This window comes from Camelus bactrianus, chromosome 15 (genome assembly GCF_048773025.1).
Source record: "Camelus bactrianus isolate YW-2024 breed Bactrian camel chromosome 15, ASM4877302v1, whole genome shotgun sequence".
Taxonomy (NCBI): Eukaryota; Metazoa; Chordata; class Mammalia; order Artiodactyla; family Camelidae; genus Camelus; species Camelus bactrianus.
The window spans coordinates 35,345,977-35,369,286 of NC_133553.1; the positions used below are offsets into that span (position 1 = coordinate 35,345,977).

General features: G+C 34.4%; 1 protein-coding gene across 11 annotated transcripts in view; it reads right to left on the reverse strand.

The window, feature by feature from the left end:
• The window catches only part of SRD5A2 (steroid 5 alpha-reductase 2), an 87,238-nt gene that overhangs the window by 59,839 nt on the left and 4,089 nt on the right, over positions 1 to 23,310 (reverse strand). For 10 of the 11 annotated variants that reach the window (XM_074378679.1, XM_074378680.1, XM_074378678.1 and 7 more), the window contains one exon: positions 2,309 to 2,349. The exons of the other annotated variant lie outside the window; for it this stretch is intronic. In XM_074378679.1, the coding sequence (XP_074234780.1) occupies positions 2,309 to 2,349 (41 nt within the window). The remainder of the gene's footprint in view (positions 1 to 2,308; positions 2,350 to 23,310) is intronic. 11 annotated transcript variants of the gene reach the window in all.

Here is a 23,310-nt window from a genome sequence, read left to right on the forward strand (position 1 = left end):
TCCATCAGACAAAAATAGAAATAAAATATATCCAAATTGGAAGGGAAGAAGTCAAACTGTCACTATTTGCAGATGACACTCTATATAGAGAACACTAAAGTCACCAACAAATAACTGCTAGGACTAAAAAATGAATTCAGCAAGGTTGCAGGATGCAAGATTAATATACAGAAATCTGCTGCATTTCTATATACTAATAATGAAATATCAAAAAGAGAAAGTTTTTTTTAAATCCTGTTTAAAATCACATCAAAAAATACATCAGAATAAACTCAACCAAGGAGGTGAAAGATCTACACTCTGAAAACTGTATAAACACTGATGAAGGAAACGGAAAATGATTCAGAGAAATGGAAAGATATATCATGCTCTTGGATTGAAAGAAAAACAAAGGCCAGGAAAAGCTTCATTGGCAAATTCTATAAAACATCCAAAGAAAATTTAATATTTATCCTTCCCAAACTCTTCCAAAAAACAGGTAAGTAGGGAAACCTTCCAAACATGTTACAAAGCCAGCATTGCCCTGATACCAAAACCAGATAATGCCACAACAAAAAAACAAAATCACAAAAATCCTCAACTAAATATTAGCAAACAGATCTAACAATATATGCAAAGGATTATATACCATGGTAAAGTGGGATTTATCCCTGGGATGCAAGGATAGTTCAACATCTGTAAGTCAATCAATGTGCTACATCACACTAACAAAATGAAAACTAAAAATCTATGATCATCTCAACAGATGCAGAAAAAGCACTGACAAGATTCAACATCAATTTATGATAAAAATTCTCAACTAAGTGACTATAGAGGAAATGTACCTCAACATACTTAAGAATATATATGACAAATCCACAACTAACATCATATATTCAATGGTGAAAAGAAGAAAACATTTCCTCTAAGATCAGGAATAAGACAAGGATGCCCACTCTCACCACTTTTATTCAACATAATATTGGAAGTCCTAGCCACTGCAATCATGCAAGATTAGGAAATAAAAGACATCCAAGCTGAAAGGCAAGAAGTATAACCGTCACACAACAGAATACAATAGAGAAAGAACAGCAAAGATTACACACACAAAAACACACACACAAAAATATTAGAACTAATAAAGAAATTCAGTAAAGTCACAGGATACAACATGAATATACTGCACCTGTGCCATTTCTATACAATAATAATGAACAATCAGAAAGAAAACTTAGGTAAACAATCTCATTAAAATTGCATCAAAAGAATAAAATTCCAAGGAATAGATTTAACCAACAAGATGAAAGACCTGTACACTGAAAAGTATAAAACATTGATCAAAGAAGTTGAAAAAGACACAAATAAATGGAAAGATATTCTGTATGCACGGGTTGGAGGAACTAATATTGTTTAAACATCCATACTACTCAAATAAAAACTATCAGCCCAGAACACCATACTAAGTGAAAACATCCTTGAAAAGCGAATGCAAAATAAAAATCTTTCAGACTTCAAAGATGGGATAATTCATTTCCAGCAGACTTACATTATAAGAAATATTAAAGAAAGCTCTTAAGGCATAAGAAATATAAGATAGAAACTTAAGCTTACACAAATAAATGTTTCAGAAATGGTTAAAATGATGGTGAGTATAACTGAGAATATTTTTTTCTGAATTTTAACTGTTCAAAGTAAAAATGGTACTATATACAGTGGATTTATAACATATGCAGAAATAAAATATATGGAGAAATTGGATGTATACTATAGTATAGTGTTTACACTATACATGAAGTGGTATTAATATTACTTGAAGGTAGGCTGTGATGACTTAAGAATATGTATTATAAATTCTAGCATAACCAGACCAAAAGTGTTAAAGAGTTATAAAGCTAGCAGTGTACATTAAATGGAATAATAAAAAATAGATCCAAAACTGGGTAAAAGTAAGGAAAAATTAAACTAAAAAGGTATAGAAAAATACATAACAACTATCAGTAAAAGAGTAAATTGAACCATATCAACTATTGATGTGATTATATTTAATGTAAATGGTCTAAATTTGAGATTGCAGAGTGAATAAAAGCAAGTCCCAACTATATGCTGTCTACAAGAAATCTACTTCAAATTTTAAAAGTACAAATAGGTTAAAAATTAAAGGATGAAAAAGATGTACCATGTAAACATTAATCAAAAGAAAGCTGGATTGACTATACTGATATCAAAGTAGACAACATAACAAACAATATTACTCCTAATACAGAGGAGTATAACATAATGATAAAAAGTTAATTCCACAAAGATTTAATAATCCAAAATGTATACTCACCTAACAACAGCACTTCAAAATACATGAAGCAAAAACTGAAACTGAAAGGAAAAAAGAGACAAAACCACAATTATAGTCTGATAATTCAACATTCCTCTCTTAATAATCAGTAGAATAATGTAACAGAAACTCAGTTATGATACGGAAGACTAAGCACTGCCAATCAACTTGACCTAATTGACATTTATAGAACACTCCACTAGTAAGAAATGAATACTCATTTTTTTCAGTCAATAAAACAGAACACCTTCTGGGCCTTATACCAAATCTCAAGAAAATTCAAAGAACTGAGATCATACATAGTGTGTTTTCTGACAAAATTAGTTAAATTAAAATCAATAATAGAAAGGTATTGAAAAGTTCCAGTTCAAAATTAAACAACACAATTCTAAAAACTCATAGATCAAAGAAGAAATCATAAGACAAAATACAAAATATTTTAATTAAATGAAAATTAAAATAAACACATCAAAATGTGTAGATGCAGTAAAACATTATTTAGAGGAAATTGTGTAGTATTAAAATGCTTATCTTAGAAAATAGAAGATTTTATAATAATTTAAATTTCCATCTGTAAGAAATTAGAGAATGAAGAGCAAATTAAACAGCCCCAAAATACAGAAGGAAAAAATAATAAAAAATAAGAGTGAATGAAATAAATTGAAAACACAAAAGCAATACAGAAAAATCAATGAAAGTAAACCTTGATTCTCTGATAAGATTTTTTTAATATTATAAACTTCTAGCTCAAATGATTGAGAGACTGAGAGAGAGAGGGAAAGAGGACACAAATTCCCAATATCAGGAATGAAAGAGGCAACACACAGATTCTACAGATATTAAAAAGATAATAAGAGAATATTTTGAATGACTATATGCTCATAAATTCAACAACTTAGATAAAATGAGTGAGTTCCTTGAAAGGCATAAACTACCAAAGCTCAGTTTAAAAAACTGATAACCTAAATAATTCCTTTCTCTATTAAAGAAATCTAATTTGCAATAAAAAATATTCTCACAAAGAAACCTCCAGGCCCTGATGTCTTTATTGGCCAAACATTTAAGGAAGAAACAATACCAGTTATATGCAAACTCTTCTTGAAAATAGAAGAGGAGAGAACATGTTCAAATTAATTTTATTAAGTTAACATTTCCCTAATACCAAAACCAGAGGCAAAGACATTATAAGAAAGAAAATCAGACCAATATTCCTTGTGAACACAGATGAATAATATACTAGCAAATTGAATATGACAATATATTTTCTATAAAGGTCATTATACATCAAGAAAAAGTAGTGTTTTTCCCAAGACAGGAGGTGGGTTCTACATTTGAAAACCAATTAATGTAATTCACAGATTAAAGTAACAGTGTAAACAGAAAAGCTATGTGTTCATCTCAATGAATACAGAAAAAGCTTTGAATAAAATTCAACACTCACTCCTGAAAAATAAAAGAATTCTTTGGAAGATTCAACATTGCTAAAATGTCTATTCTCTCCCACTTAATCCATAGATTCAATGTACTCACAATCAAAATTATAGGAGGAATTTCAGCAGTAATGTCAAGTTTATTCTAAACTTATATGGAAAAGCAAAAGAACTAAAACAGCCAAAATAATTTGGGGAAAAAGAACAAAGCTGGAAGACTTATATGAGCTGATTTCAAGACATACTAAAAAACAATAGTGATCAAGATAATGCGGTATTGGTGAAAGGTAAGAAATACAGTTAAATATAACACAATCCAGAAATAGATCCATAAATATGGTCAGTTGAGTTAGACAAAAGTTCAAAGGCAATTCAATTGAGAAAGGAAAAACTGTTCAACAAGCGGTGCTGAGAAAACTGGATATTCATATACCAAAAATATGGGCTTGGCCCATAAAGCATACCATTTATAAAAATAACCCAAAATAGAGCTAAATGTAAAACCTAAAGTTATAAAACTTACAGCAGAAAACATAGGAGATAATCTTTTTTTACCTTTCTGACCAAGTACTTTTGGATCAGTACTCATACCTAGAATATATGTTATGCGGCTCAATAATAAAAAGACAAAATGAAAAAAATAAAAAGACAAGCCAACTAAAATATGGGCAAAATACTTGAGCAGGCACTTCACAAAAGAAGATAAACAAATAGCACATAACCACATGAAAAAGTTCTCAATATCATTAGTCATTAGATAAATTCAAATTAAAGCCATTATGAAATATCATTACATAGCAACCAGAATGGCTGAAAATAAAAATATTGGCACCACTAAATGTTGGCCAAAATATAGACACTGTCTTACAGAGTTAAACATAAATTTGTTCTATGATCCAGCAACTCCACTCCTTGATGTTTACCAAAAGAAATAAAAATGTAAATATACAAACATGAAGCTGTAGTTGTAACAGCCAAATGTGCTAGTTACCACGAAATACATACTAAAGTATTAAAAACAAAGGACTGTGATGTCTCCATCTTTCTCTAAAATGGTTTAAAAAATAATATTCAGAAATACTATTTCCACATCTATACCTAAGGCAGGATTATTAATTTTTCCCAAGGTTGCTAGTAGTACTGTATTTACTCTTAAGCAAAATATTCTTTTCTAAAGATAAAAGTGGCATGTCTACAAACATCACAAAGTCAGAAACAGGTATAACTTTTAAGTGGCAGCTATAGCCGGCACTATACTCTAATTTTGTCATTACCCTTTTTTTCTATTAATACATAGAAGAATACCTCAAGCTGCACATCACAAGTTTTGAAGACAAGGCTGTCTGTTAAAAAAGTTATCCTTTTGTTATTTTTCTGATAGATGTAAATTTGACTCTTTCTAGTTCAATTTATGTCAGGAGCTAAAACTACAAGCATAACAATCATTTTTATTCATGGATGGCAAAGAAAAATAAAAATGTATTTTTATGCTATCCTTTAAAAAGTTACAGATGTTCCTTACAAGTATCTTCCCCTAAGTGTTCTTTGGAGAATTTAATGAGATACTCTAAAGCTCTCAACATAGTGCTTTAAAAATACAAACTTTCAATAAACACTAGTTTTTTTAATTTTGTATTACCACCATTCATCTAGCATCTGAGATAAAATAGATGCTGAATGAAGAAGAAAATGCACAATTCATTAAGATGTGTATGTGTGTGTGTATGAGTAACATACAGAATTCATGTGCACACAGAACATACACACATGACTACACACATACATACATATATTCCTGCATAAGAGGATCCCATCTTGCATCCATTTAAATATTACCAACTTCATTAGTTTCCTTCCACTACACCTGCTAAAATCTCTTATTAGCACTTGAAGTTTAGGTTTCAACTTTACCTCCTTCATCATTCTTATTCTAAGGAAATCTAATTAATTATAATTAGAATACTTTGTAATAATTTTTAATATCATACACATGAGTTTTCACTTTATCATGGCTCATAAATCAGCTATATTGTTCCAATAATCCTGCCTGAAAACACATACAATTAAAAGGCAGATGCCAAACTCTTGCATTTATATTCAAAAGCCTCAGAATTTCATTTACATGAAAAAAATCACCTTCAAGATGTGAGATTCATCATTAATTAGGTAATTAGTTGTCTTTGTTAGGTAATTAATTAATCTATTCAGATTTTCTACTTCTTCATGATTCAATCTTAGTAGGTTGTAGTTTTTAGAAATGTATTCATTTCTTCTAGATTATCCAATTTGTTGGCATATAATTGCTTATAGTAGTCTCTTAATACCTTTGTATTTCTGTCATATCAGCTTTAGTATCTCCTTTTTGATTTATAGTTGTGTTTATTTGAGTCTTCTGGGGTTTTTCCTTGGTTAGTCTAGCCAAAGTATTTTTGGTTGTTGTTTATCTTTTTTAAAAGCCAGCTCTTAATTTCTTTGATTTTTTTCTATTGTCATTCTAGACTCTATTTCATTTACTTCAGCTCTAATCTTTATTATTTTCTCCCTTCTGCTAACTTTGGGCTTACTTTGTTCTTCTTTTTCTCAGTTCTTTGAGAAATTGTGGTCAAAAAAGATAGTAGATAGTTCAATCTTTAATTTCTTAAGGTTTGTTCTGTAACCCAATATATGATTTATCCTCCATAATGTTCCATGTGTGCTTAAGAAGATTAATGTTTCTGATGCTATTTGGATGGAATAGTCTGTAAAAGTCTGTTAGGTCCAATTGGTCTATAGTGTTATTCAGGTCCACTGTTCCTTATTAATTTTCTGCCTGATGACCTATCTCCACTGTTGAAAGTGGAGTACTGAAGCCCCTTACTATTATTATAGTTCTGTCTGTATCTCCTTTCAGGCCTGTTAAAATTTGCTTTGTATGTTTAGTTGCTCCTATGTTGGGTGCATATATATTTATAATTTTTATATCCTCTTTATGAATTGACACATTATTATGTAACAATTTTCTTTGTCTCAAATTGACTTGAAGTCTACTTCATCTGATATAATTATAGCTACCTCTGTTCTCTTTGGGTTAGCATACGCTTGCAATATTTTTTTATCCCTTCACTTTCAATGTATGTGAGTCCTTAGAGCTAAAATGAGTCTCTTGTAGGGAGCATAATGTTAGATCTTGGTTATTTTAATCCACTCAGTCACTTTGTATCTTTTGATTATAAAATTTAGTCCACTTACTTATAAAGTAATTATTGATTGCACTAACATGGATGGACCTAGAGACTGTCAAACTAAATGAAGTCAAAGACAAATATCATATGATATCACTTATATGTGGAATCTAAAAAATGACACAAATGAACTTAGAACAGAAACAGACTCACAGACATAGGAAACAAGCTTACGGTTACCAAAAGGGGAAAAGAGAGGGGAGGGATAAATTAGGAGAATGGGATTAACAGATATACACCACTATATATAAAGTAGATGAACAGCAAGGATTTACTGTACAACACAGGAAACTATATTCAATATCTTGTAATAAACAATAATAGAAAAGAATCTTCCTAAAAGAATAGATCTACACATACACACGCACACATATATAGGAACCACTTTGCTGTACACTAGAAACTAACATATTGTAAATCAACTATAATTCAATTTTTTAAATTTAAAAAATAATTATTGATAGATAAGGACTTGCTATTGTGATTTTGTTGTTTTTTTATTTTTTGTAGTTCTTTTTCCTTCCTCTCTTGCTGTCTTTGTGATTTATTTTTGTAATGGTTTACCTTAATTTCTTTCTCTATCTTTTGCATACCAGTGATAGGTTTTTTCCCTTGTGTTCACCATGAGGCTTACATAAATATCTTATAGATGTAATAATCTATTTTAAACTGATAACAGTTTACCTTCAAAGATACAAACATAGAAAAACTCTACACTTTTAATTCTCTTCCCTCTACATTTTATGCTATTGATGTCACACATTAAGACTATTATGAATAATTATACACTAACAAATTTGTCAACCTAGAAGAAATGGATAAATTCCATGAAACATACAACCTACCAAGGCTGAATCATGAGAAACAGAAAATCTGAACAGACCAATTACTAACAAGGAGATTGAATCAATAATCAAAAACCTCCCAACAAACAAAGGCCAGGTGCCTTCACTGGTGAATTCTATCAAACATTTAAAGACGATTTAACGCCAACTCTTTCCCAACTCTTACCAAAAAATAGAAGAGGAGGAAACACTCCCAAACTCATTTTACAAGGCCAGCTTTACTTTGATACCAAAACCCAATAACACTGTCACAAGAAAAGAAAATTACAGGTCAATATCCCTGATTAACATAGATGCAAAAATCCTCAAAAAAAACCAGCAAACCAAATTCAACAATACATTAAAAGGATCATACATCATGATCAAGTGGGATTTATTCCAACGATGCAAGGATGGTTCAACATCCACAAATCAATGTGATACACCATATTAATAAAATAAAAGATAATATCATATTATCATCTCAATAGATGTTGAAAAAGCACTGAACAAGATTCAACATCCATTTATGATAAAAACTTTCAACAAGTGGATATAGAAGGAATGTAACACAACATAATAAAGGCTATATATTGCAAGCTCACAGATAACATCATACTCAGTGGTGAAAAACTAAAAGCTTTTCTTCCAAGATCAGGAACAAGATAAGGATGCTCACTCCTGCCACTTTTATTCAACATAAGTACTGGAAGTCCTAGCCACAGCAATCAGGAAATAAAAAGAAATAAAAGGCATCCAAAAAGGAAAGGAAAAGATAAAATGGTCTCTGTTCACAGATGACATGATCTTATATACACAAAACAATAAAGATTCTACCAAAAAAAAAAACCTGTTAGAGCTAATAAATAAATTAAGTAAAGTTTCAGAATACAAAATCAATATACAGAAATCTGCTGCATTTCTATACACTACTAACAAACTATCAGAAAGAAAAATTTAAGAATATCCAATTTACAATTGCATCCAAAAGAATAAAATACCTTGGAATAAATCTGACCAAAGAGGTGAAAGATCTGCACACTGAAAACTATAAAACACTGATGAAGGAAACTGAGTAAGACACAAATAAATGGAAAGATATTCCATGTTCATAGTTTGGAAGAATTGGTATCATTAAAATGGCCATATTAACCACAGCAATTGTGGAAAAAAAAAACCAATAAATAGACTCTTCAATTAAATAGAGTCAGAGGACCAGAAGTGGGACCTCTCATACCCTTGGATGACAGCAGAGCTCAACAGGAAGTAGAAAGGCTCCACTTATTTCCTGTCAACAATTCAGCAAATGAAAAGCCATGGATTTTTTGTTTATGGTAGCCCTCCCAACTTCCTTTCTTCTCTATAAAAGAGTGCTCCTTTCTTTCCTCTGTGGGAACTTGCACATGGCGCACCATGGTTGCAGATCCTGAATTGCAATTCTCCACTGATTCTGACTAAACTTTTTTTTTTTCTGGAGAAAAAGCTGGCAGTCTATTTATTTTAAGTCAACACAATATACAGATTCAATGCTATACCTATTGAAATTCCAATAGCATTTTTCACAGAAATAGAAAAACAATCCTGAAATTTGTATGGACCTATAAAAGACTCCACATGACCAAGGAAACCTTGAGATAAAAGAACAAAACTTGAGGCATTACACTTCCTGATTTCAAACTTTATTACAAAGCTATAGCATTTAAAAGAGTATGGTATTATCATAAAAAACAGACACATAGATCAATGGAGCAGAATAGAAAGCCCAGAAGTAAACCTATGCATATGGTCAATATAATTTATGCAAAGAAGTAAAGAATATACAGTGGGGGAAAGGACAGTTTCTTCAACAAATGATGTTGGGAAAACTGGACAGCCACATGCAAAAGAATGAAACTGGACCACTCTCTCACACCATACACAAAAACTAACTCAAAATAAATTAAAGACCTGAATGTAAGGCATGAAAACATAAAACTCCTGGAATGAAATATAGCCAGTAAGCTCCTTAACAGTGGTCTTGGTGACGACTTTTTGGGTTTGACGCCAAAAACAAAGATAACAAGCAAAAATAAACAAGTTGAACTATATCAAACTAAAAACTTCTGCACAGCAAGGAAAACCATCATTAAAATGAAAAGGTAACCAATCAAGTGAGAGGAAATATGTGAAAGTCATCTATCTGACAAGTGGTTAATATCTGAAATATATGAAGAACTCATTCAACTTTAGAGCAAAAAAAAAAAAAAAATGGGCAGAGGATCTGAAAAGACATTTTCCAAGAAGACATAAAGATGGTCAATAGATAATATGAAAAGATTATCAACATCAGTACCCACCAAGAAAATGCAAATTAAAACCATAATGAAATATCACCTCACACCAGTTAGAACAGTTATTATAGAAAGACAAGAAGTATTAAGTGTTGGATAAACGCAGAAAAAAGAGAACCCTTGTGCACTATTGCTAGGAATGTAAATTATACAGTCACTATGTAAAACAGTATGAAGGTTCCTTGAAAAATCAAAAATAGATCTACCATATGTTCCAGCAATTCTTCTTCTGGGTATTTATCTGGAGAAAACTAAAAACACTAACTTGAAAATATATCTGCACCCCCTTGTTCACTGCATCATTATTTACAATAGCCAATAAATGGGAATAACCTAAGCATCCACTGATGGATGAATGGATAAAGAAAATGTGGAATACATATACAATAGAATATTATTTAGCCATAAAAAAGAAGAGAATCTTGCAATAACATGTATGGACCTTGATAGCATTATGCTAAGTGAACTAAGTCAGACAGAGAAAGATAAATACCATATAATCTCACCTACATGTGGAATCAAGGAAGGAAGGAAGGAAGGAAGGAAGGAAGGAAAAGAAGAAAGAAAGAAAGAGAAAGGGAGGGAGGAAGGGAGGAAGGAAGAAAAAGAAAGAAAGAAAGACTTCATGGATACAGCGAACAGTCTGGTGGCTGCCAGATGCTGGGGGTGGGGGACTGGCAAAATGGGTAAAGGAGTCAAAAGGTACAAACTTCCAGTTATAAATAATTCCTGAGAATGTAATGTACAGCATGGTGAATATAGTTAATAATACGGTATTGTATATTTGCTAGGAGAGTAGATCTTAAAAGCTCTCACCTTAAGAAAAAAAATTATAACTAGTATTAACTAGACTTATTGCGGTGACCATTTCACAATACATACAAATACAACGAATCCTTGTGTTGTACAGCTGAAACTGTTTCATACAAATAAACTATTTATATCAATTATATCTCAATTAAAAAAAAGGCAGTATTACCTTGTTTTACCTCAGTAGGGTACATGCACATTGAGCAACTCAAATTTTTCACCACTCTGCGCACGTTTGTGAATGACCATGACAGGGTTGCAAGTACTGATTTGGGGGTTATGAATAAATTTTAATAAGGAGGCAAATTTGAAAATACAAAATCCACAAATAATGAGGATCAACTGAATATTTGTCAAGTTAGAAAGATAGAACATGCTTTATTTAATGGTTCATTGGCTTAACTTATAACTTTTAAATATTTAGACATATGGAATTAGGGCTTCAATCTGACTGTTACTCAGCTCCACAGATGTTATGGGTAGATCTGCTCTATACCCTAAAAGCCAGACCTGGACATAATTGTGAAGCAGGAAGATTTTTGTGGCTAATGCCTTTGATACATACATTTGGGAATACATAATATTTTAGCTCCTGTCTTTTTATTCATAAATCATCATTACCTCCTTGTGCTTGGACACACACACACACACACACACACACACACACACAGACACTCACATACACATCATGATTTTTTTCAGCAACCTCCTCTACCCAGAATGGAAACTCAAGCTAGCTAGAAAGGAACACTCTAATGCATATTCCATCTCATTCCTACATCATAACTACCTGCCCCTATCCCATTTCCTCAAGATCCTATGAAATTCTTGATGAGATAAGAAAATGATGATCAAATGAATTATTTTTACGACAGTGGGCTGTTCAGCTCTATTAAACTATGCCAGTGTGCCACCATTCTCTGGTGATATCAAGCCTCAACTATATTTTTTCTGGAAAACTCTTGAAAAATGACTTAGGATTTTTTAGACATGATAGTAGATTAGATCCTTCTGGAAGATATCTGAGGGCTGCACAGCACTGTTGAATCGTATCACCAAATTAGAATCTGTTCCATGGGACACTTCATATATTAACATGATCCTTTCCTTAATACTTGGCCAAAAATATCATTAGGAAGAACAGAAGACATCCCTTCTATGTCTTGAAGGAGAATGGACAGGCCATTAGTCAGGCAGAAGTGCAAACATCAAAGGACATAAGCTATGAAGGTGGACACAGACCACAGCTCTGCTGGGCCAAGTTCACTGTGTTCTTGGAGAAGCAGGTTCACACAAGGAGGAAACTGGGTCAATCTAAGGGCAGATAAAGTGTAAAAAGGAACAGTGCATATGGGGAGTAGGACGTGAATGAATCTAGAAGCAAGGAGCTTTAAACATACATCTTCTAAAAAAACACTCCCACCCAGTCCCATGCCTCTGGGAAACCTATTTTTCCTTGGAACACCAACAACAGTGGTTCCTACACTTTGAAATTTCACAGACTACATTTAATTTTTTCAAATTGGGACCCAAGAATTGCCAACCTTTTACTTTTACTTGGCTGATTGAATACAATATTTTAAAACTAACATTTATCATTATAACAATTTCATACAAAAAATAATATTTTGACATCAAAAAAGTAGAAAAACACAATTACAGAATAAAAGAGTATTTTTCATTCTATAAAGAGCAGTTGAAGACCTGACACTGGTATTGCAGGGCCACCAGGTGAAAACGTTGCCATGGACCTGCACAGTCCTGCAAATGAGTGGCTAGAACCTCTGTTCCAGAACCGAATTCAAGCTCTGGGCTCGCTGCCACAGGACCATGTTAGACACTGGGAATCTGGATGAGCTTTACCATCAGGCGGGGTCTCTATGGCTTCTTCAACAAAAGCCCGAGACCATTTTGGACCTCAACAGTGGGCCTCCTTGTTTCTTCAATAAACCTTTCCTTAAACCTCCCACCTTGGAAGTTAATCAGATCTTGTGGTTCCAGGGCGAGTTCAAACCTCAAGCAGAATCTGATACAGAACGGCTTGAGGTCAGATGGTTCTTACCTGGAAAGTAACTCAACTCTCCTACCATCTCCAAAGACAGAGCCTGGCTTGGACCCAGGGGCAACGTATGTTCAAAAGCACAAAGGCAGTTGGTTTCACTGTACAAGTCTTTCTTTTTGGAAACAAGATTTCTAATTGAAACCAGTAGACTGGTGGAGATACAAGTCAGGGAGAGCATCTGTAAATGCCACAAGCTAAAGTTGTATTTCAAACACTGTTTAGCATCTCATTGTACCTGCTTGAGAGGCGGTCAGGCCAACGGAGTCTTCAGCACAGCCCCTGAGAGGCCGGGTGGACTATGACAATGGGCACTGGAATGGGAAAGACGTGGGGGACCCACCACAGAGCCACAGTCAAGGTGTTTTCCCTCTTCCCCAGCTGTTTATTTAGTTGAGTTCACATAGGTCTTCCTTTGGCTCTCAACTTGGTTTTCCTGACCATAAACTAACCATTAGAAATTCTGACCTATTTCCAGCTTCTGTAATGTAATTTGGAGCTGAAAACATGCTAGCATATGTTTCTAAATTCTAGTGTCAATTATTCCACTGATTTATGACATTATATTTAGGTATTATCTCCTCACACCATCTCACCTCATCTCACATCCATGTACCTCAAGTTTGCTGTCTGGAAGGGAGAAGTAATAACCCTAGAAGCCTACCTGTGGCATAGCCATCCCAACAAGCGTGCATGTCATTCTATGTGCCTTTTATGGATAGTTTTACTCCACATTGTCTCCTAAACAGAAGATAATTCTGTCAGGATGAGTGACACAAGAGTCCTATTTAAAATGGTCCTCCAGAGATAGAGGTACAGGCAACAGCTATGGACAAATGATTGACAAAGCCATTACAGCCTTAAGTAGAGCTTCCTAAGTGACTTCTACCAGGGAAAACTTCCTCACAGTTTTAGCTCCAGTTGGGTTCTCCGTCTGGGGATCACCGGCCTAGAGCTCCTCCCATTTGCTTGGTTCCTGGCTGGTAGCTAGAGTGGAGTGTCCTGGGACTTTCAACTAAGTTACTATCTAGAAGTTGAACTAGGAAAAGTCTCATGAAATGAAGGACATCTTTACCTAAAGGAGAATGATCACTGCTTGATCAAAGCAGGGAAGAATGACTTAGGAATCAAATCAAGGTATGAATAAACTTAAGGGGGAAGAAAACCTGCTACCTAATTGATCCTATTAAGATATGTGAACAAAAGACACTAAAGAGCAAGCACTGACAAATATTAGTCCCACCTGGTCCAAAGGAGATACACTGCAGACAGTGAACTAGATGGGTTGATGCCTAAGTCACATTAAGGTAATCTTTCCTCCCAGTCTTCCCAGCATCCTTTGCTCTGATTCAAAATTCACCAAGCAAAATGCTTGTGATGTTTTTGATTCTCTGTGCCTTGGGGAGAACATGCCCTCAATACAGACACAAATATTTGGGCCTCTGGACAAGCATGTCCTCCTCTGAAAATAAAAAACTGTCATTCAGGTTTACACAGAAATCTCTTGTGAATGTCACTTGGGTGAACTGGGCCTGGACAATCTTGTGCTCTCTGAAAACACAGACAAAACCTGTTTCTTGCATTGGAAGGCTGACTACAGTTTGAGGGTCCCAGTACCTGAAGGTTCAACCAGCCTCATCTTTTTCCAAGAGTATTCTCTCATATCAGTACTCACTGCTCATTTGCCCTTTTGTATAAGCCGCCCTGTGTTACTTTTTAGTGCTATAACAACTCCAACTTTCCAAGTAAAGCACAATCTTGTCCTTTAAATATTTATTGAGGTTGCACAGGCAGAAACAACTAAAACTTTTCTTGTAGCACCAAGGAAGGATCTGGATGGAGGCAAGGAATTTGTAGCAACTGAGTAGGAAGTATGGTAAGTTTAAGAGTTACAAAATGGATCAAAGACTTAAACATAAATCCTAATACCATAAGACTCCTAGAAGAAAACAAAGGGACGTTCACTGATATTGGTCCTGGCAAGGACTTTTTGGATATAATGCTAAAAGCATTAACAACAAAAACAAAAGTCAACAAATGGAACTCAAAAGCTTCTGCAGAGAAAAAGAAACAATTTAACAAAATTAAACAGCAGCCTACAGAATGAGAGAAAATCTTTGCAAATCATGTACTGGATAAAGTGTTAATATCCAAAATATATAAAGAACACAACTTAATAACAAAAAATAATCTGACTAAACAGTGAGCAGAAGAATTAGACATTCCTCCAAAGAGGACATCAAAATGGCCAACAGGCACAAGAGAAGATGCTTAACATCACTAATCATCACAGAAATGCAAGTCAAAACCACAATGTGGTGTCACCTCACACCTACTAAAATGGCTATCAGCCACAAGACAAGTGACAAGAAGTTCTGGAGCGGATGTGGTTAAAAAAAAAAAAAAAAAAAGGGAACCCTTATACAATGTTAATGGGAATGTAAACTAATTCAACCACTATGGAAAACAATATGGAGATTCCTCAAAAAATTGAAAACAGATCTACCATACAACCCAGCAACTCCACTTCTGGGTATATACCCAAAGGAAATTAACTTAACATTTTGACAAGATATATGCACACCCATGTTTATGATAGCATTATTCACAATAGCCAAGAATATGCATACAACCCAAATGCCCATCAATGGATGAATGGATGAAAAAGATGTGATACACACACACACACACACACACACACAAAATACAATATTATTCAGCCATGAGAAAGGAGAATATCCTACCATCTGTAACAACATAGATGGACTTGAGCACACTATGCTAAGTGAGATAAAGTCAGACAGAAAAAGACAAATGCTGTTACATATTTATGTGTAGATCCAAAAAAGTCAAACTTGTAGGAAAAAAAAAGAGTAAAATGGTGGTCATTGGGGCATGAGGGTGTGGTGGATAAGACTGATGGTGTTTAAGGGTACAAAGTTATGACAAATAATAAATGGGCCATAGCACATTATAGTGAATACAGACAATAATATTGTACTATAATGATGTGATAAATATTGCTTCAATGGCAATCATATTACAATATATAAATGTATCCAAAGTAACATACTATACACCTTAAATGTACAAAATATAACTTGTCAAATTTATCAAATAAAAAATAAGTTAAATAACAAAAGAAAAAAGAAAAGTATATGAACTCAGAATGATGAGATCTGAGTTTCAGTTCCAGCTCTACCACTAACAAACTGTAGGGTGTTAGGCAAACTCCATACTTTCTCTGGACTTCATTATCTTCATCTTAAAGTGGAATAATCACCTAGAATTTTTAGGTATATACTACAGTGAATCTGTATTTAATCCACTGAGGTTAAAAATTAAGAGTGTTAACTATTTAAATACCAAAGTCCTCATTTCCCTAAATCTGGTGTTTTCAGGGAAAGACAAGGATTTAGGTCTGAGAGGAGCTTCACGCTTTCTCCCTAGCCCCAAGTTTTTACTGGGCCAGAGGCACAAGTATTTGTGGATAAATGATTCTGAGACAGAGGTAATAGACAAATAATTGATCCCAGTGGAACGTCCCTAATGGGTCATAGGGGAGGCCACAAGGTCACAGAAAAGCCATCTGAATGATTGCTCCACAGCTTAAGGAACTGTCCAGGACAGTTTGACCCCCAATAAGATAAAACTCGAAGCCTCAGGGCAGGATGGAACTGAGGAAGAAGTCCTCACACACAAAGTCACACCCTGTGATTTGTGTCCTGGCCAGTTGTCCTGCTGGCCACTTTCTATCCTTGTGATTAAGGGCCTCAAAGCACACCACCAGTGATGGAACAATCTTAACACTCTAGCCAATAACTTCCAGTTCCCTTTCCACTAATCTCAGAGGGAAACCAGAAATATAGTCAGGCAGCCAGACATTTCATTTGTCAGACATCTTTAGCTACAGAAAGGTTTTAAATTTTTTTATCATTGAAACTTTCAAACGTATAGAAGAGGAGAAAAAACGGTATCAACACTGATATACCCATCACCTAGATTTTAGAATCATTAATATTTTGACACATTGGCTTCTTTTAGTTTTCTTCTGCTGAAGTATTTAGAGTAAATAACAGACATTACAGTATCTCTCATCTATTCATTTTAGTATGCACTTTGAAAAGTAAGGACCTGTTTCTACATAATCACAATAGCATTTCTCACACCTAACAAAATTCATCATAATCTTCTAATATCAATACCTAACAAAATTCATCCTAATCTTCTAATATTACCTAATACCTAGTCTGTATTCAAATTGTCTAGCTATCCCTTCCCCAAAAATACCTTTTTTAACTGATTTATTCAAACCAATGTCCAATTGAGTACCATACCCTACATTTGGTGAATGTGTCCCTGAAATCTCTTTTAAGTGAGAAGCTACACCTTCCCATTTTTCCCCTTCTTACCAAAGAGACCAAAGTAATTGTCTTGTAGAACAGCCACATTCTGGGTATGTCTATTTGTTTCCTTGTGGTTTTAATTTTTTCCTGTATCCTCTGTATTTCTCATAAACTGAAGTTAGATCTTAAGGCTTAAGTAGACTCTGGTTAAACATTTTAAGCAAGAATACTTCAAAAGTGATGCTGTGTGTGTCACCCTGCATCCAATCTGGAGACAGCACCTGGTATCTGGTTACCCCACCACTGGGATGTTGATTTGATGACTGGGGTAAGGTGATGATTACCAGATCCCTCCATTATAAATTTTTTTTCCTCTTGGGACCAGCTCTGGGTCTGGCAGTGACACTTTGTGGCTATCCAGTTCCCCAATTCTTTTTGTTTTTAGCAGGCATTCCTCAGTAAAGAAGAGCTTTTGCTTAAAAACCAAAACAATGTCGTTATCCTGATATAAGTCCCTACTGTGTGCTTGATTCTTTCCCTTTAATTACTAACATCCAGATTAAGAAGTCGCTGTAGTAGTCACTCCCAATGGTTGGTAAACAGGTATGGCTTTGTTTAGGATTTTTCTCATCTTCTTAAAATTCTTTATCTAGTGATAAATAGGACCTCAATAAAATGCATAATCAAAATAATAGACAATATTCTGTGATTCTGAACAATAAGAACCAAGTTACTGTAATTTTCAAATCTTTCTAAAATCTGATACATATTAACAGGATTGGACTTCTGTGGTTTTGGTAACAAAGCTTACTCTTCCCATATTTGAGGTCGGTTATGGTAGACTTGGAGTATCTACGGTTGCTAAGGGATAAAGGAGGAACTGGGGCCTGCCTTCACTGAATAGGCATGTCAGGAATAGTGGGTTTTATTAGGACTAAGTCTGGCCCCTTTCAGGTTTTGGCACAGAAACTTGAAATGGTTACTTAAGCTATGTCGCCGACATGTGCCTTGTGTCTGGGGAAGCCAAATGCTAATAAAGTCCCAGTTTACATCTGCTGACCTAGAGCAATGATTGAGAGGACTTCTTTTTACTCCCAAAATTGGTTTTGATGATAAATTATACAATAACTCTACTTATGTAATAATGCCTAAGGAAAACAGTCAGAGAGGAAAGGAGAAAAACCTCAACCCCCAACCCCCTCAACCTGAGAATGCTGTGGGAGAATCTAAGTTTAAAGTCTAATTTTGGAGATTCTCCAAAAGAGTGGGAGAAGTGCTTGGAGAGGCAGCTCTAGCCATGGAGTAAAAGTCTTCACCCTCCAGGAGTGGGGAACAGCATCGGAAACATCCATGGGCCCCAAGTCATTTAGAGAGTAGTCTAAGATTTCCCTGAACAAGATTAATGATTTAATAGGAGACATCAGAGAACCGTTTGTCAATGGCATGATCTCTGAATCCTGATCTCTGAATCTCTCAATGCCGAGGGTGCCTAGTGGAGTATCAGGTGCCTTTAACCCTGGATTTAAGAGAACACACAGTCAAATTCCTTTGGCTGCAACAGGAAATATATTTTATCTGTCCTGTGGTGTACCAATTTGAACTGAGTCTTTAGGCATTTTGTGGGTTCATAACATTCAGGCAACTAATGACAGAAAAGACAGTGACACAAAGTATCTAAAGGTACTAGTTTATCTGAATGACAGAGCTATGTTTGGGAAGACTTTGATGAAGCACAAATATCAGCTCCCAAATTTTTAGATCATCTGGAAAATACAGGCTGGAAATTATGCCTTGATAAATGGCAATTCCCTCTGTCAATAAACTGTAATAGATGTACAATACTGTAACAGGATAGACACGGCTCTTGAAAAATCTCTACTTTCATAAACTGGCTAAAGCCCCCAAATTTTAGGATATTAGAGAAATTCTTTAGATTTCAGAAGAGAAAAATCCTTCAATGATATGGGCCCTTCTGTGATATGGGCAGAAACTTTAGAACAACCCTCAGGAAAGGCAAGAAGTTTAAGTGGTCCAAGAACAAAATGGTGGCCGAGGACTTCCAACCCTCTAACCTTTGTGGTGACCAGTAATAAGAAGTGCAAAGAAGTACTAAAAAGCATTGGACTGCTTACATTGCATTTCTGTTCCAGCAACTGCTGACTCTGGTAAGCACTTTAAAATTCTTATGCCAGTTTTCAGAACAATGGAGATGTACCAAACCAAGGAAGGAAACCTACATCCCTGCGAAATTTTAAGTCTCAAATTAGAATTTCTGGAGCTAAAGTGAACAGTCTAAAACGTATGTGGATAGTGTAAGTTTTCAGGTGTGAACTGAAAAGAATTAACTTACCATTGAGCTTTCCAATATCAGCCTAGGTGAAGCTAAGGAAAGATGCATGTCATAAAACTAACACTTCTTTACTAAGATTTGAACTTGTGAGGTTTAAAATATAGAGAGAAATAAGGTGTATAACAACAATGTAAAGACAGGAAGGTGTTAAATCAAATTAAGTATTCCAAGGCTCTATTTTTGTTGAGAAATGGCAAAAATAATCATTTATGTTAGAGTGTAATAAGTCAAGGATGCATGTTGTAATCGCTACGGTAACCACTAAAATAATAGTAAAATAACACATAATTAACCAATTAATTTTTTAAAGGATAGGGTAAAATAATTTAAAATATTTGATTAGTCCAAAAGAATGCAAGAAGGAAATAAAGAAGAACATAAAAACAGGTAAGTCAAATAGAAAACTAACAGTGAGATGATAGACACAAACCCAGATTTATCTGTAGTTCCATTATCTGTAAATTGACTAAATCTCCAATCAAGATACAGAAGGACACTACACTGGATTTTTAAAATCCTATACCTATAACAGACATATTTTAACTACCGAGTCACAGAAAGACTGAAAGCGGCAGGTTAGAAAAAGATATACTATGCAAACACTCACCCCAAAAATGTTTGTGTAACTAGACTAATATCAGATGAAGAATACAGAAAGACAAAAAATATTACCAGAGGAAAAGTGAACATTTCATATGGTAAAGATCCACTCAGAAGGTATAACAAACTTAAACATATGTATACCGTAACATCGCTTAAAATATATGAAGCAAAAATTGACAAAATCAAAAACAGAAGCAGACAGATCCAAAATCACAGAGACTTTAACATACCTCTCTTGCTAACTGACAGAACAAACATACAAGAAATCAGTAAGGCTCATAGAACATAATTAACAAATTTAACCTCATTAATATACATAACATAGATATACAGAATATTGCACTCAACAATGGCATAAAACAATCTTTTCAAGTTTATGTGGAACATCTGGCAAAACTGAACACCTGTCGAATTGTGAAGCAAGAATATCCGTTTGCTAGGGCTGCCATAACAAAGTACCACAAACTGGGTGGCTTAAACAACAGAAATTTATTCTGTCAGTTGTGGAGGCTAAAAGTCTGAGATCAAGGTGTCGGCAGGATTGATTCCTTCTGTGCTCTGTGAGGGAGAAATTTGTTACATTCCTCTCTCCTAGCTTTGCTGGCGATCTTTGGTGTTCCTTGGCTTGTAGATGCATCACCCCAAACCTCTGCCTTCATCTTTCCATGGTGTTCTCCTGGTATGTTTCTGTGTCTGTGTCCCAGTTTCCCCTTTTTCATAAGGACACAGTCATATTGGATTAGGGCTGCCCCCCAACACAATGACCTCATCTTAACTTGGAAATCTGCTAAGACCCTATTTCCAAATAAGGTCACATTCACAGGTACTGAAGATTAGGAGTCTGACACCTTTTGGGAGGCACAATTCAACCCATAACAGCAAACCTCAACAAATCTGAAATGATAGAAATTACTCAGCACACTAACCATAGTGAAATTATGCTATAAATCAATGTGAAAATATCTACCAGAAATTCTCCAAATGCTTGGAAGTTAAGTAGCAATATGTCTAGTGACCCAATGGTGAAAGCAGAAAACACAAATGAAATTAGAAACTATTCTGGGCTACATGGTAACATCAAAACTTGAAAACACAGCTAAAGCAGTGCTTAAAGAAGACTCTAAACCTTAAATGTGTATGTTACTTAAAAAGCAAAGCTGAAAATCAATTATTAAAGCATTAAACTCTATAGATTAGGAAAAAAAGGGCAAATTAAACCTAAAAGAATAAAAGGAATTTCTAAAGATAAGATTAGACGTTAATGACATAGAAAACAATCCTACAAAGGAAAACAAAAAAAGCCAAAATGTTTTTGGAAAAAAAATGTAATAAAATTCACAGACCTCTAGCAACACTCAATGGGAAAAAAGGCACAAATTACCAGTATCATGACTATTAAAGGAGATACTGCTAGAGTTCCTACAAATATCAAAGTATATTATAAATGAGTTCATATCAATAAGTTTTAATTTTTAGATGACATGAAAAATTCCTTGAAAAGCAAAAGTTATCAAAACTGAAACAAGAAAAAGAAAATCTGCTATCTCCTAAACAAATTGAACTGTTAATTCGAAACCTCCCCACAAAGAAATCTCTAGGACAAGATGACTTCACTGGTAGATTCTTCCAAATATTTTAGAAATAATACTAATACACAATTGCTTCCAGAAAATAGAAAAGGTGGAAACATTTTTCAGCTTGTGAGTTATAAAACCTAATAAGGTCACTACAATGACAACAGTAAAGACCTATAAGCCAATCTCTCATGAACACAAACGCAAAAAATTTTTTTAAAAAAAGCAAATAAAAGCTAGCCATATGTATGTGTGTGTATGAGCAGTCCTCACTTTGCACAGTAGTATGGGTCCTTAAAAATGACCATGCAAGTTGAAACCACGCAAAGTGATTTAATAATCAATGGAACAATTACGGTTGTTCCAGAGGCCTTAAAATTTTTGTCAAAACATTAAAAACTCTCTTACTCTTAGTTCTAAGCATATAAGGAAATGAAACATAGTAAAGGTAATATTTATTTAGTATACTGTAATTTAACATTGAGAATTAGAGTGCTTTCTTTGTTAAAAAAAAATGTTATCAAGCGTAGTTCAAATAGTGCTTGCTTTCTTGTATGTTTATGATACAAAGTAAGATTTTTTTCTATGCCTTGGTGAAGGCAGAACTCATCTAAAGTCTCTGGAACAATGGTCGTGTCAACATTCCCAGTCAGCTATTTCTTCTACAATTCTATTCATATTCAACTCAAATTTCACTTTCAGTGTTAACACTTCTTGTTTCTTTTTGGCACTTTCATCTTTGTTGTGCAATTCTGTCTTTCAATTTTCATTCAATTTTTTTTTTCAATTAAAAAGTGTAATGTCACATGATTTTATCACTGGGAATAAGGAAGCAACCCAACTACAGAAGGCTCTCCTGACCCTGCATAACCTGAGTAACAGGTGCCCAGGGACCAATCACTGACAGACTGAAAGAAGGGATGTGACTGGTCAGTGATCACGACATGCATCTGTTATTTACATGACGATATGTAGACTAAAAAGTTTGCTGCAAAGCTGGTACTTTACATAATTCTCAGTTACTATATGTGGTAACTGAAATTTGAACTGTTGTTGGGAGACTGCTTTTATGTAACTAAATTATGTTCATGGAAATTCGTACTTATTGGAACCATGTAAAGCGAAGAGGGCCTGTATACTGAAATCGTACTGACTCCACGTCCCTGATAGAAAGGAAGAAAAGAGTAAACTCCACAGTGGGCTCCAAGTTATACTGGCCCATCTGGTCAGTTAAGTTTGCTTAGATTATGTAGGCCCAATTAGTTCTTTTCACTAATTCCCCAGGACGCAAAGAAAGGCACTCTGAGAGCACTAGGGCTGGTGCCCAGCTTCTAATCCAGCGTGTTCCATTCATCATCAAATGCACATGTTGTGCCTTCCAATTATACTGATAGCTTATAAAAACTTTTTTTTCCCTTCTTGTGTCTGATTTTTTTTAAGAAAAAAAAAGCACTT